The sequence below is a fragment of the Botrytis deweyae genome, assembly GCF_014898535.1.
Source record: "Botrytis deweyae strain B1 chromosome Unknown BDEW_014, whole genome shotgun sequence".
Taxonomy (NCBI): domain Eukaryota; kingdom Fungi; phylum Ascomycota; class Leotiomycetes; order Helotiales; family Sclerotiniaceae; genus Botrytis; species Botrytis deweyae.
The window spans coordinates 477147-489347 of record NW_024066221.1 but is presented as its reverse complement, the minus strand read 5'-3'; the positions used below and the strand labels follow the sequence as shown (position 1 = coordinate 489347).

The window sequence follows — 12201 nt, the reverse complement described above, 5'->3', positions numbered from 1 at the left end:
GCATACATCTTTCTTTTTATAAACATATATATCTCCTTTCTTTTTCAAAACGAAAATCAATCTATCCATCAAATCAATATGCCTGGATTAAGAAATCTTGTTGGAGCGGTGGTTGGATTGGCAGCAGTAGCATCGGCTCTCCCAGCGCTACCGAGGCTTAATGCGAGAGCGTTGAAGATGTACGAGGTGAAGAGACAGGTTACCGCGACGGGTCTACCGGCTGATTTGACGGATGTGGATATTTTGCAATTGTATGTTATTTTTCACCTCTCCTATTCTTTAAGTAGAGCGAAGCGAAGAAGCCTCCACGGCAGTGGCCTAGCGGAGCGTCATTCCTTCCCTCTACATCTCCCCCAGAAAAAAACATAACTAATCCCCCTATCCAGCGCCCTCACTCTCGAGAATCTGGAAACGGCCTTCTACCAACAAGGATTTGCCAAGTTCCCCGACTCGGACTTCACAGCTCTGGGTCTCACCACCCAAGACATCGCCAATTTGAAAATGGTCGCCATGACCGAAGCGACCCACGTTACGACTCTTATGACAGCCATTTCCGCCGCCGGCACTCAACCCGTCGCACCGTGTACTTACAACTTCGGCTTCACCACCGCCCAAAACATGATCGCTACCGCCAACGTCCTCGAAAACATCGGCGTGAGCGCCTATCTGGGTGCGGCGCCCCTCATCAGCAGCAAAGCCGTGCTCACCGTCGCCGCCGAAATCGTCACCGTCGAATCCCGCCACCAAACATTCATCCGCACCGCGTCGAAAGTCTCGGCCGTCCCCTCCGCCTTCGACACTCCCCTCGGAATCCGCAACGTCTTTTCCCTCGCTGCCCCTTTTATTTCTTCCTGTCCGCAAGGCTCAAACTTGGCAGTCACGCCCTTCCCGGCCGTGACGCTCACAACGGCGAATGAAGCGGTGACTCCGGGCTCCACCTTGCAGCTCACGACGACGGCGCAGGGGGCCACCGCCTGTGCGTTTACGAATGGTGGACAGACGGGCGGAACGGCCTTCACGCCTTTTGCGAATGGCGCGTGTACGGTGCCGCAGGGCTTGGCGGGCGATGCGTATCTGAATTTGGCGAGTCAGATGCCGGCGACTGGGGTGTTGACGGATGATATTACGGTGGCGGGACCGTTAGTTTTGGCGATTTCGTAGGGGGTGAGGGAGTGGGTTGGAGTGGGCTGGGGAGGTGGGGGAGGGGTGAAGAATAGGGAAGGAGAAGATGTGAGAATGAGAGAAATTGATAGATTGATAGATAGATACATAGTTTACTCAAGGATCGAATCATGAGTTATGAGAATGAGAATGAGAATTAGAATAGTATATGGAGAAATACACGTACAGATGAGATTGGGCTGTTTTCTACCACGGAAAAAGAATCGATGGATGGATTGGTTGTTAGGTTATCTTAGAAAAATATAGGACTTCACTTCACTTCAATGTCGGATGAGAAGATTTTTTTTCTTCTTATTTTTTATAGTGTCTTATTCTTTATTATTTGTTTTTGTTTTCTTTTCTCTGTCTCTGTTTTTGTTTCTGTCATTGGGGGTTTAGATACCTAGGTTTTGATATTGTGACTTGTTGATGTTGATGTTGATGTTGATGTTGATTTGATTTGATTTGATTTAACTCGTCTGGTGCGTGGAAGACATTGGTTTGAAAACGGTGTGGGGGATGGGGGATTAATGATGATGTATTTATGTATGATTTATCAACTTGCATTCATTATCTTATATCTTTTATCTTTTATTTCAATAGATGGGAAGTATCTAATAATGACTGGCTGTCTCATTCCTTTTGATATCATAAAAAATATATTATTTATCGACGATCCGCTTGATGAAGACAGATATTTCAGGACCTGGAGTATCCATTCCATGTATTCGATAGGTACCTAGATATACAACTCCAGTCTAAAGTTTCTTCTCACCTATTTGGATATATTTTTCTGACCACCCATCAGCCGAATAATTTACTTTCTCGCGTCCATTCAGCTCATCCATCTCATTTATTCGTTCTCCCATCTCGATTCGGATTATTGAACATAAACCGGGACCACTGGGTCCTCTGCATATAATTTGAATGCGTTAACATATTCGAAAAAACTCGATTTGTAATAGCGTTCTCCGGTTGTGAAATTCACGTATTGCATTCCGAATTTCACGTGGTATCCTGTATTTTTATTAGCGATCGCTCTTTCGTATCTACACGAGTGAAATTTCTCTGTGGTGGAGAAACATAGCGTTTCGATGAAGAATCACAGAGAGAGGAGAGGAAAAAACTTACCGGAACTCCATTCTAAATTGTCCATGATACTCCAAGCTAAACATCCAACGACGTTGACTCCCTCGCTGATGGCTATTAAAATGGCTTCCATGTATTGTTTGTAGTAGAGGGTTCTCCTTGTGTCGGTTCGAATATCGGAGAGGAGCGTTTTTTGATATTCGTAGGGCTCGGCGAAACTATGGGGAGGAGAGGGGTTAGTTGTGATTTGATGGGATAAGATAGAGGAAATACAAGTAAGAGAGATGAATGAGAAATCAAAGGGGAAGAGAAAAGCCAGCGAGCCATCATTGGAAACCAAAAAACTCACCCAAACTCAGAAACAGCAATGCCTCCCTTACTAGGCCAAGTATCCTGAATGTATTTCAAAAACGTAGGTACCCAATCTGTAGCAATATGTAACCAACTTGCCAACGGATCTGCCGCCGCTCCAATTAACCACCCGTCTGCATTTACGTTCGTAGAATTGAAACAGCCGGGGAATAACGAATGCGAAGAATTAGAAGTACATGCGTCAATTCCCGTATCGGGAGCCATGTAATATGAAGATGTATACGCATCATGAGCGAATAGATCCGCAGTGCCATTTATCAATGCCTTTTGACTTTCATTAAATGTGAGAGGGATGGTATCGAGATAGGTTTTTAAATAGGGTGGATAGTCTCCGTTGATGTAAACAGGATTAGCAAACCAGCCTTCGTTGAAATCCCAAGCTCGCTGTGTGGCGACTGCATCTTCGGAGGAATTTGTGAGGGGGATTTTATATCCGCCGTTGTTTTTGAAACTGAGGGTTCCGTTGAGTCCCAGGGATTTGAAGAGATGGTAAGATTCAGCGTGTGCGAGGAGTGCATGGTGACCGCAGTAAAAGCGTTGTTGTTCTGGAGGGATGGTGGTGGGGGTGAAATAGCTAGAGGGAAACGGATACTCCCCACAGAATTCGATGGGTTCGTTTACGGTAAACCAGTGAGGAACCTTGTTGCCATAGCGAGAATAGACTATCTTGGAGTAGGCGACGAAATCTTCGACGATGTTGGGAGAAAGCCAGCCGCCGTAAGAGTTTTGGAGGAAGAGAGGGGTATCCCACTGGAAAGAGAAAGTTAGGATATAATGATGGGATGAGGTTTGGATAAAGCTCACATGAAAGAGTGTAACGACGGGTTGAACTCCATACTCGATACAAGTATCAATGAGATCTTCATAATGCTGTAGAGCAAGTTCATTGACCGGCCCCTTTCCAAATGGTAAAATTCTAGACCAAGAAATGGAAAATGAATAGTATGGAACACCGAGCGCTGCAATTCTCGCGATATCTATTTTTGTTAGCCTCTCCATCAATCTAAACTTAGTGTGGAGTATTAGTGAACAAACCTTGTTTATACAAATAGTATTGATTATCACCAACGTCTCCTGTATCATTGAATAAGGTCTCCGTCGCAGCAGCATTATGAGTAAACACATCCCAAACACTAGGACCTCTACCTTCATCTGCAGCTGCTCCTTCGATCTGGTAGGCTGCAGATGCTACACCCCACCAAAATCCCGAAGGAAATTTCCAGGACTCATTCTTTTGGGTTAAAGGTACCTGAGCACCACTTGGGAAGGGGGAATAGTGGAGAGGTGGTGGAGGAATGAGCTCGGATGTTGGAACGGGGGTCGCGGAGACGGTTGTATTGGTTGTTGCAGTTTCTACCGGACCGACAAAGAAATCCCATAGTTCTAGAATAGATGTGAGTTAGTTGCGTGATGAATTGAGTCATCAAGAATGGGAAGGGAATTGAAAAGCACCGAGACATGTTGCATGTGCAATTCTCGATACACCAGAAAAACGCTAACGGACTCACGTTGAACATTTATATTAATATTCGTAGTAAACGCGTCTGCACTTCCAGCTGTCGTCGTAGGAGTGGCAGCTGTTGAAGCAGACAAAACAGTTCCAAAAGACAATGACCATAAGAAGACCTTCATGATTACCTCTGACAAAAGAGAGTTCCTAATCGCATTCCACTCAAAAACAGCAGTGTCATTTGAACATATATATAATGTGGGAATTTCCCCTCATTCTCCATGCGGGGTAGTCACTTGCATGTATCCATTATTTTGAGCTGTCAATCAAGGATAGGACATTAAACTCACTTGAGCTATACGTCCGAGGTAACCTGAGGTCGATAGACTTTTTCAGAGATACTCGTACACCGCAAGTTACTTGCACGAGTGACGGGTGATGATGAAATCGTATGCAGGTGTTCATCCAACCGAATTTGGGATAAGAACCGGCACGTCCGGTAAAATTGCGGGGAAGGACGGTCATTGGGGTCGGGTAAATTGTGAGCGAGACGATCAACATCAAGGATTAATCAATATGTTAATTATGTTATGTTAAAGATTGGTGATAATTGACATAATGACGGTAGATGAGCGTATTCCTTCGCAGGATAAAGTTTCTTGTATGTCGTTATCTACTCTCCGGGAACGTGTAAAGAATTTAGGAGGGCTATTCAATGCAGAGAAGCAAAAGGGTGGATTGAATCATGCAATAGGTAGTGTGATGGTTGTAGGTGTGAGGTCTATCTATTTTGTGTGATGCTGTGCATCTACTGGCACTTGATCGAAACTCAGCATGAGTCTGCTTGTTCTGCAGTATTAAGATGTACTCCGCACATAACGATTGAGACTGGTACATGAGCCCGATAATCAAAGCGATCCAAGAAAGAACATGATTACTCCCACTCGAGGTTGGCTGGAAAGCAAAAACATGTTCTTTCCTTCATTCCTTTCTGACGGGCAGATTCCCATCCATATACCGGTTGTACAACTTTCAAGGAGATCCGATGACCACGGAATGCAACGAAACTCCAGAAAGATGCTTCTATACGATTCAGAATTTGTACATCTATCTTCGAAGTCGCATAATGGAGGATAACTTGAGCCCCGCCATTCTACTGGATGCACTCAGAGAGAATCAATACAGCATGGCACCTTCCAGACTCCAGAGACATTGCGAACAATTAGCAGATAGCTAGCAAGTGCGGTTATACAATTGCAGATGGGATGAAGATATAGATCAACATGGAAAGCTCTTCTTCGTTCGAATGGCGTTGTGAAGCAAATGGAGACGGGTATCATATCGTTCACGTTTTGTAATTCGAATGTCGGATTGTCACCACTGAGTTCCTTCGAATGTGCGAGTTCGACTACGTGTTTCAAGAGAGATTTTGTTAGTGGTACAGTTTGAGATCAGCTTGAGATCAGCTTGAGATCTTCCGACGGCGGTCCGAGAAGACTTTAAAGTTTCTACTTGTAATAGAATATTCGAGGCTTGGCAATGAGAAGATAGAAGGATACGAGGCAATATATAGATAGCTTCATGGTCTTAACGACGTTAACTCCGCTTCAAAGCGCAGTTTCACGTGACGAAAACGAAAATCAACCACACCGTTTACCATTTTCTTCATCAATCTACCTACCTACGCATGACATATATCCCGCTACACTGAACAATCAATCATGGAAACGAAGCCACAGAAACGAAGACGTATAGTAAAGACGTGTTGGGAATGTTATAGGAGAAAGCAAAAGGTAAAATATGATATATCATTGATAAGAGTTGCCTCTAACGAGTCAAATAGTGCAATCGTGGTCAACCATGTGATGTTTGCATTTCTCGAAATGTTCCGGATAAGTGCTCTTACTCCAACCCATCATCGTATGTTATAAATTTTAAACTGTGACTGGAAAACGTTCTTATGAAAAGGATAGACTCGAAGATCTAAAAGATCTCTCAACGACTGGAGGACAATCAAACAAACGTACAAGAGACGAGGAAATCATATTGAAGTCAGGCTCAACACCATCCGACCTTTTTGATCAAGTAGGATATGCTTCTCATAACAGCTCGTTTACTGGGTTACAGAAGGTATTTCTTCTTCTTCATTCTCATCCATGGTCCAACCTGACAGAAGCAGTCATTTCATGTTAATGATGACCTTTCCACATTCATGGGAACACCTACATCAAATTCATTATCCCATCCTGGTTTACGACATAAATTCTTGAGTTTAGTGATACAATTGCCATCTCAGTCTATTGTCTCTGAGCTTGTCGACTTATTCTTCTCAGAATTACATTGGTATCTCAAAATACTAGAAGAGCATTACTTTCGGAATCTTCTCAAATCATGGCAAGATATCCGTAATACTTTAAGTGGGCAATCGGATCTTGGAAGTATCTCCAAAGATCTTCTATATTTTCCCGCATTGTTATTCCAAACTCTTGCTGTTTCTTTACAATTCTTACCTCCAAACACAGAAGCATCAAAAACACTCAATTTAAAAACATTGTTAGATTGTGATAGAATTTCTCACGAGTATAGTAAAATTGGTATGGAGATAATGTCTCTTCTGGGAAGACACTCTTCTACCATAACAGGCGTCGAACATGATTTGTTAAAATCTGGTTGGCTGAAGAATTACAGTCGAGGCACAGAAGCGTGGCATTTATTGGGTAGTGCAATTAGGTTTGTGGTCTTTCTGTCTCATTTATTCATCATGCTGACCGAATCTCAGACAGGCCCAAGATTTAGGACTTCATCTACAAGCTTCAATCCCAAAAGTTGCGGGAGAGGATGTTGGGATTGGGCTGGAGAAACTTTGGTATGACGAATACAAAAGGAGGCTTTGGGTAACGCTCTTTACTTGGGACAGGTCAGCAGCTTCCATCCTTCCTTGACACATTGCTAATTGTTGTCAGTCATATGTCTGTAATGCTTGGGAGACCTCGCTCAATCAATGCAAGTGATTGTACAATCAAAACACCACTTGATTGTTCATTTCCTGATGATCCGTCGAAAACCATACCTACTCCAGCAAATTTGCAGGATCCTCACTCCCCACCATCCACTTACTCGGCTCAACTGTTTCAATATTCTTTAGCTCATATGATTCATGAACTATTAGCATCTGGTGCTCATAGACCTCATATAAAAGACTATTCATTAATCACAAATCTTCATAACAAGATCGTTTCCATGGTTGGCGCTTTACCGCCTGTTTTACGACCAGAAAACCCAGATAAATCATGGGACATGAAAGAACCAAGACTTCCTCGCCAGAGATTAGCAATAGCGAATTACGCGCATTCATTTCTTATGGCACTTCATAGGCCTCATGCACCAATCCACCCTACAAGTCGAACTGCATCCATGAAAGCTGCATTAGATTGTCTTGACGCTCAGGATCAACTTTTTAAAGCAGTAGAACCACATCAATATCGGATCTATACCTTGGCATTTAACACTATTGATTGTGGAATAGTTTTGTCTGGGATAGTATTAGAATCACCGAGTTTGGAAAGTGGTCTAAAGGAAAGAATGAAGATTGCAATCGAGAAATCGATAGGCAGGTTGAAGATGATGGAGGACAGGAGCCCCATGGCAAAATCAGGTCTACAAATTCTCACCATTTGTCAGGAGAGGATCTTGGACCGTAATAAAAATGACGATGAGACAGCCAACAATTCACAGTTATCAAGCCGGGAAGAACGTGGTCGAAATGTCACCAAGGGGGACAACGCGGCTACTCAGGAAGTTACGGTTCCAGCACAGGATGCAAATGGCTTTGAAATTTCTCAACCACAACCACTGGTTTCCGATGGCTCTTCTGCTGACCCCATTGCGGGTTTCAACAATTTTGAAATGAATACTTCGTTTTGGGAAGAGATGACCCAGATGATTGACTTTGACATTGGCGTCAGTATGGAAGAGGATTTATGGAACCCGAACTACTCGTTTCCGGAGTTAAATATGAATTCTAACAGCGGAATCGAGCCGGGAGTGTGGTATGAGGGGGGTGGGTGATTTTGATACGATCGAGTGGGAAATTGTCTAAATACTAAACCCAATTGAATCGACATAAAACTCTACAGAAGTCCTTTTACTTGATAGATATTCGGTTATTTGTGGCTACCGCTTTCTTTGAGTACTTCAAAGTTTATATATGTTTCAAAATGGATTAATAGATGTTTTCGAAAAATCTCATTGCTTTCTCCAAAATTGTAATTATTAAGCTGATATATATACATGAGATCTATCAATTGATCGGAGTAAGATAGTAACTTCTGGATTATTGTCAAATGTTATAAAAAAGTATCTATTCAAATGAAATTTCGAATTTAAACTCTAATAAATATCATTTCAAGATTACAAGTAATAACTAAAGGGATGTTGAGTTGAAGTATTAATAATCAGAAATTCAGATAATAGAGATCAAGTGATAATATGATTTAAGTATATATTTAGCAGAAAGAAAGAAATAAAAATTAATTGTTTTTTAAATAAGTTTTTTAAATAAGTTTTTTAAATAAGTTTTTTAAATAAGTTTTTTAAATAAGTTTTTTAAATAAGTTTTTTAAATAAGTTTTTTAAATAAGTTTTTTAAATAAGTTTTTTAAATAAGTTTTTTAAATAAGTTTTTTAAATAAGTTTTTTAAATAAGTTTTTTGGATAATCTCAAATATCTTTAATAGAATATTTAGCTATTAAAGTTTATATTATTGATTTCTTTTGATCTAGTAGAATATCTCATTATTATATTATTTGAAAACGAGCTTTTTCTCGGCCCTTCGCGGCTAAAAATAACAACGGCCTCGCTAGCGCTCTCTGTAGTTATTTTTAACGCCACTCAGGACCTACGCCTACGCTCGTGCTGCGCAGCTTTTTAATAATAATAATAATAATAATAATAATAATAATAATAATAATAATAATAATAATAATAATAATAATAAATAGTTTTCGCTAGCCTCTCGCTTCTAGCTCGCATAAGGGCGCCGAAGGCGCCTTTAAGCCTAAATCTAATAAATCTAATAAATCTAATAAATCTAATAAATCTAATAAATCTAATAATCTAATAAATCTAATAAATCTAATAAATCTAATAAATCTAATAATCTAATAATCCTAATAAAATCTAATAAATCTAATAATCTAATAAATCTAATAAATTTAATAAATCTAATAATCTAATAAATCTAATAATCTAATAAGTCTAATAAATCTAATAAATCTAATAAATCTAATAAATCTAATAAATCTAATAAATCTAATAAATCTAATAAATCTAATAAATCTAATAAATCTAATAAATCTAATAAATCTAATAAATCTAATAAATCTCTAACCCCCCTCCTCCTCTCCCCCCCTCCTCCTCTCCCCCCCTCCTCCCTCTCCCTCCTCTCCCTCCTCTCCTCCTCTCCCTCCTCTCCCTCCTCTCCCTCCTCTCCCTCCTCTCCCTCCTCTCCCTCCTCTCCCTCCTCTCCCTCCTCTCCCTCCTCTCCCTCCTCTCCCTCCTCTCCCTCCTCTCCCTCCTCTCCCTCCTCTCCCTCCTCTCCCCTCCTCTCCCTCCTCTCCCTCCTCTCCCTCCTCTCCCTCCTCTCCCTCCTCTCCCTCCCCTCCCTCCTCTTTCTAATCCCCCTCCCTTTCTAATCCCCCTCCCCTTTCTAATCCCCCTCCTCTTTCTAATCCCCCTCCTCTTTCTAATCCCATCCCTTTCTAATTCCTTATCTCTCTTATCACAAGTTCCGACATCCAAACCAATCAGAAACGTTTATTCAATTCTTCAATTCTTCAAATCTTCAATCTCTTCAATCTACTCTCTAATCAATTATTTCTCCTATAAATTATAATTTATTAATATAAAAATTATACCATTGAAAAACTCTCAATTCATAAAATCCTAGAATCCCTTTCGATCTCATTTTATAAATTCTCTACTTTTGATTTGTTGATTGATTAATATAAAACATTTTAATATTCGCACACAAAGCATCCATACTTTTTCTCAACCAATCAGCTTCCAATTATAAACCGTGTTTTAAAATATATATGTTAGGGAAATTCGTTTCGAGTTTAACTTGGACCATCTATCCGAGGCAGTGTTCATATCAACAGAAATGCGAGGATCATGCAAAAATGTGGGAGGCGTGGAAGTTGCTAATTCGAGTTAAAAGACTAGACATTTATTCATTTGCTGCTAACTGGGAAGACTTTTTTTATTTTCCCATAAGATTGTTTTACGAAGATTATTTGGGACCTTTAGCAATTATAACACCAGCGCTATTCCCCGAAGCTACTGTCATTAGAATGGGAGGTATTATGCCCTATAACTATTTCCGCGCTTGTGTTTCAACACCTTCTATTGTAGCTTCTTTGGAGATAGAAAATCTTCAAGGCCTCCTACAACCGAGAGATGGCTTTCGCCTTTCAAATCATGTTTTATTTCATCTGCATGTTGGCGATCATTTCTGGTCAAACCAGACAAGATACAAAGAGACTAAGGATGAGAACGGAATTCCTGTATTGAGACACGCCGGCCCAATGAGAGGGCATCTAAGGCCTCTTATTGGAAAATTTGTGCCATTGAAACATCTTAAAATCTCTACAGCAGGTCGTGAGGTCAGTCAAGATCTTAGATGGTCAGAAACAAGAGAAAGAAAGCGATATTCCGAAATGGCAAGTTTCATCAGATCGGTAGCACCCATACTGGTTACTTTTGCTTTTGAACAAGGAGTTGGACTTGAACCACTTGAAAAAAGGCAAGTGGAGTCGCGTAATCATACATCCACATTGAGCCAATCGAGAAGGCCAATGGATGATTACTTTTTTAAGTTCATACTTCCAGCATTGTTAGGAGGAACTTGGTCCCGACTCAGGAAATTTTCTATCCGAGGTGTCTGTGGAAATGTTAGGTATGAGACCAGACGCTTGCTTAGATATGTGAACTTTACACCAGAGGCACCTGAAGTTCTAGAGTCGGTTATGTACCAGTTGCGTTCTGTCATGAGCAATAGCGTCGAGTTCACTTTTGAGAGGGAGACTCAGAGTGTGTTTCGTATGATGGATTTAAATAACTATAAGAGACAATACTAGCCGGTCAACGATGATTCAATTCAGCATTCCGTTGCTGCATGGGGCAAGGCGATTCTCACCCGAAAATTCGAGTGGACACTTCGTTAAAACCAAAGAGCTACTTGTATTTTGATACGACCCTTTAGCGTTGCAGATAATAATCCAAACTATCAATAAATCCATTGCTACAGTGTAATTGAATGCATGGTTTTGGAAACTACAGGATTGACTTCAAAGCGTAGAGAACAGTTCATGTGATTCAAAGGGATACTCGCTTACGTCGTTGATAACTATGACAAGCTTGCTTTACAACAGCCACCAAGGATGAAACGCCTACTACTAAAAACCAATTCTTCTCAAATAATGATGTCCATAAGCAAATTTAATTATTTTCCCACGGCCTGTCACGCAAGACTTAAATTAAGGGAATCAAAAACTTGACTCTTTTGTTGATCACTCAATTTGTATCTTTTCAGCAAGATCACTGGTTCTACCTCTACAACTATCGATATATTCTGCAATCCTCTTTATTGACCCATTATACAGCACTCTTATCTTTAGTTCTTCCAGACTCAAGTTTTCAACATTATACAAGCCCATCAGACCTGACTTATTTCCTTCCTTCGACTGTGACGTGGGATACGCCAACAAATCTTCTTCCACATACTCTATCTGAAATTTACATAGTCTTTATGAATTGTTAGGACTCGACATGTATGTAAAGCCGTGTAAATCCGGGATGGTAAGGGGCTTGGTCAACACAAGGATATTTTGGGGTTGATTATTATTCTAGGGGTTTGGTTTTTTACTATTCCCAGTTAAAGAGCAAACATTAATTCCTTGTTCATAACCCACGGCTCACATGTGAGGGGATTGATTAATGAATAGCAGATGCTGAGGCTTCGTAGACTCTTTAATACTGAGTCACGTTCTCCTATTCTCACTAGGAATATCTCAATTCAGATGACAGTATCGTATTTGCTTTTGATATGTCTAATCTAATTTTGTTAATT

General features: G+C 40.7%; 4 protein-coding genes across 4 annotated transcripts; 3 read left to right on the top strand and 1 right to left on the bottom strand.

Annotated features, from left to right (window-relative positions):
- Positions 1-78: 78 nt before the first annotated feature.
- On the top strand, positions 79-1161 carry EAE98_006584 (uncharacterized protein; the record flags this gene model as incomplete). The annotated part of the gene is made up of 2 exons (XM_038954207.1): positions 79-251; positions 387-1161. 2 exons carry the CDS (start codon positions 79-81, stop codon positions 1159-1161), a joined length of 948 nt encoding a protein of 315 aa, XP_038809452.1.
- An 880-nt stretch (positions 1162-2041) lies between these two features.
- Positions 2042-4254, bottom strand: EAE98_006583 (uncharacterized protein; the record flags this gene model as incomplete). The annotated part of the gene is made up of 6 exons (XM_038954206.1): positions 2042-2178; positions 2293-2468; positions 2600-3372; positions 3427-3599; positions 3658-4005; positions 4131-4254. 6 exons carry the CDS (start codon positions 4252-4254, stop codon positions 2042-2044), a joined length of 1731 nt encoding a protein of 576 aa, XP_038809451.1.
- Positions 4255-5793: 1539 nt separating this feature from the next.
- Positions 5794-8140, top strand: EAE98_006582 (uncharacterized protein; the record flags this gene model as incomplete). Its single annotated transcript, XM_038954205.1, has 6 exons — positions 5794-5865; positions 5916-5992; positions 6046-6202; positions 6252-6802; positions 6852-6989; positions 7036-8140. The coding sequence occupies 6 exons, from the start codon at positions 5794-5796 to the stop codon at positions 8138-8140; spliced, it is 2100 nt and encodes a 699-aa protein (XP_038809450.1).
- A 2112-nt stretch (positions 8141-10252) lies between these two features.
- Positions 10253-11209, top strand: EAE98_006581 (uncharacterized protein; the record flags this gene model as incomplete). The annotated part of the gene is made up of 1 exon (XM_038954204.1): positions 10253-11209. One exon carries the CDS (start codon positions 10253-10255, stop codon positions 11207-11209), a length of 957 nt encoding a protein of 318 aa, XP_038809449.1.
- Between the last annotated feature and the right edge of the window lie 992 nt (positions 11210-12201).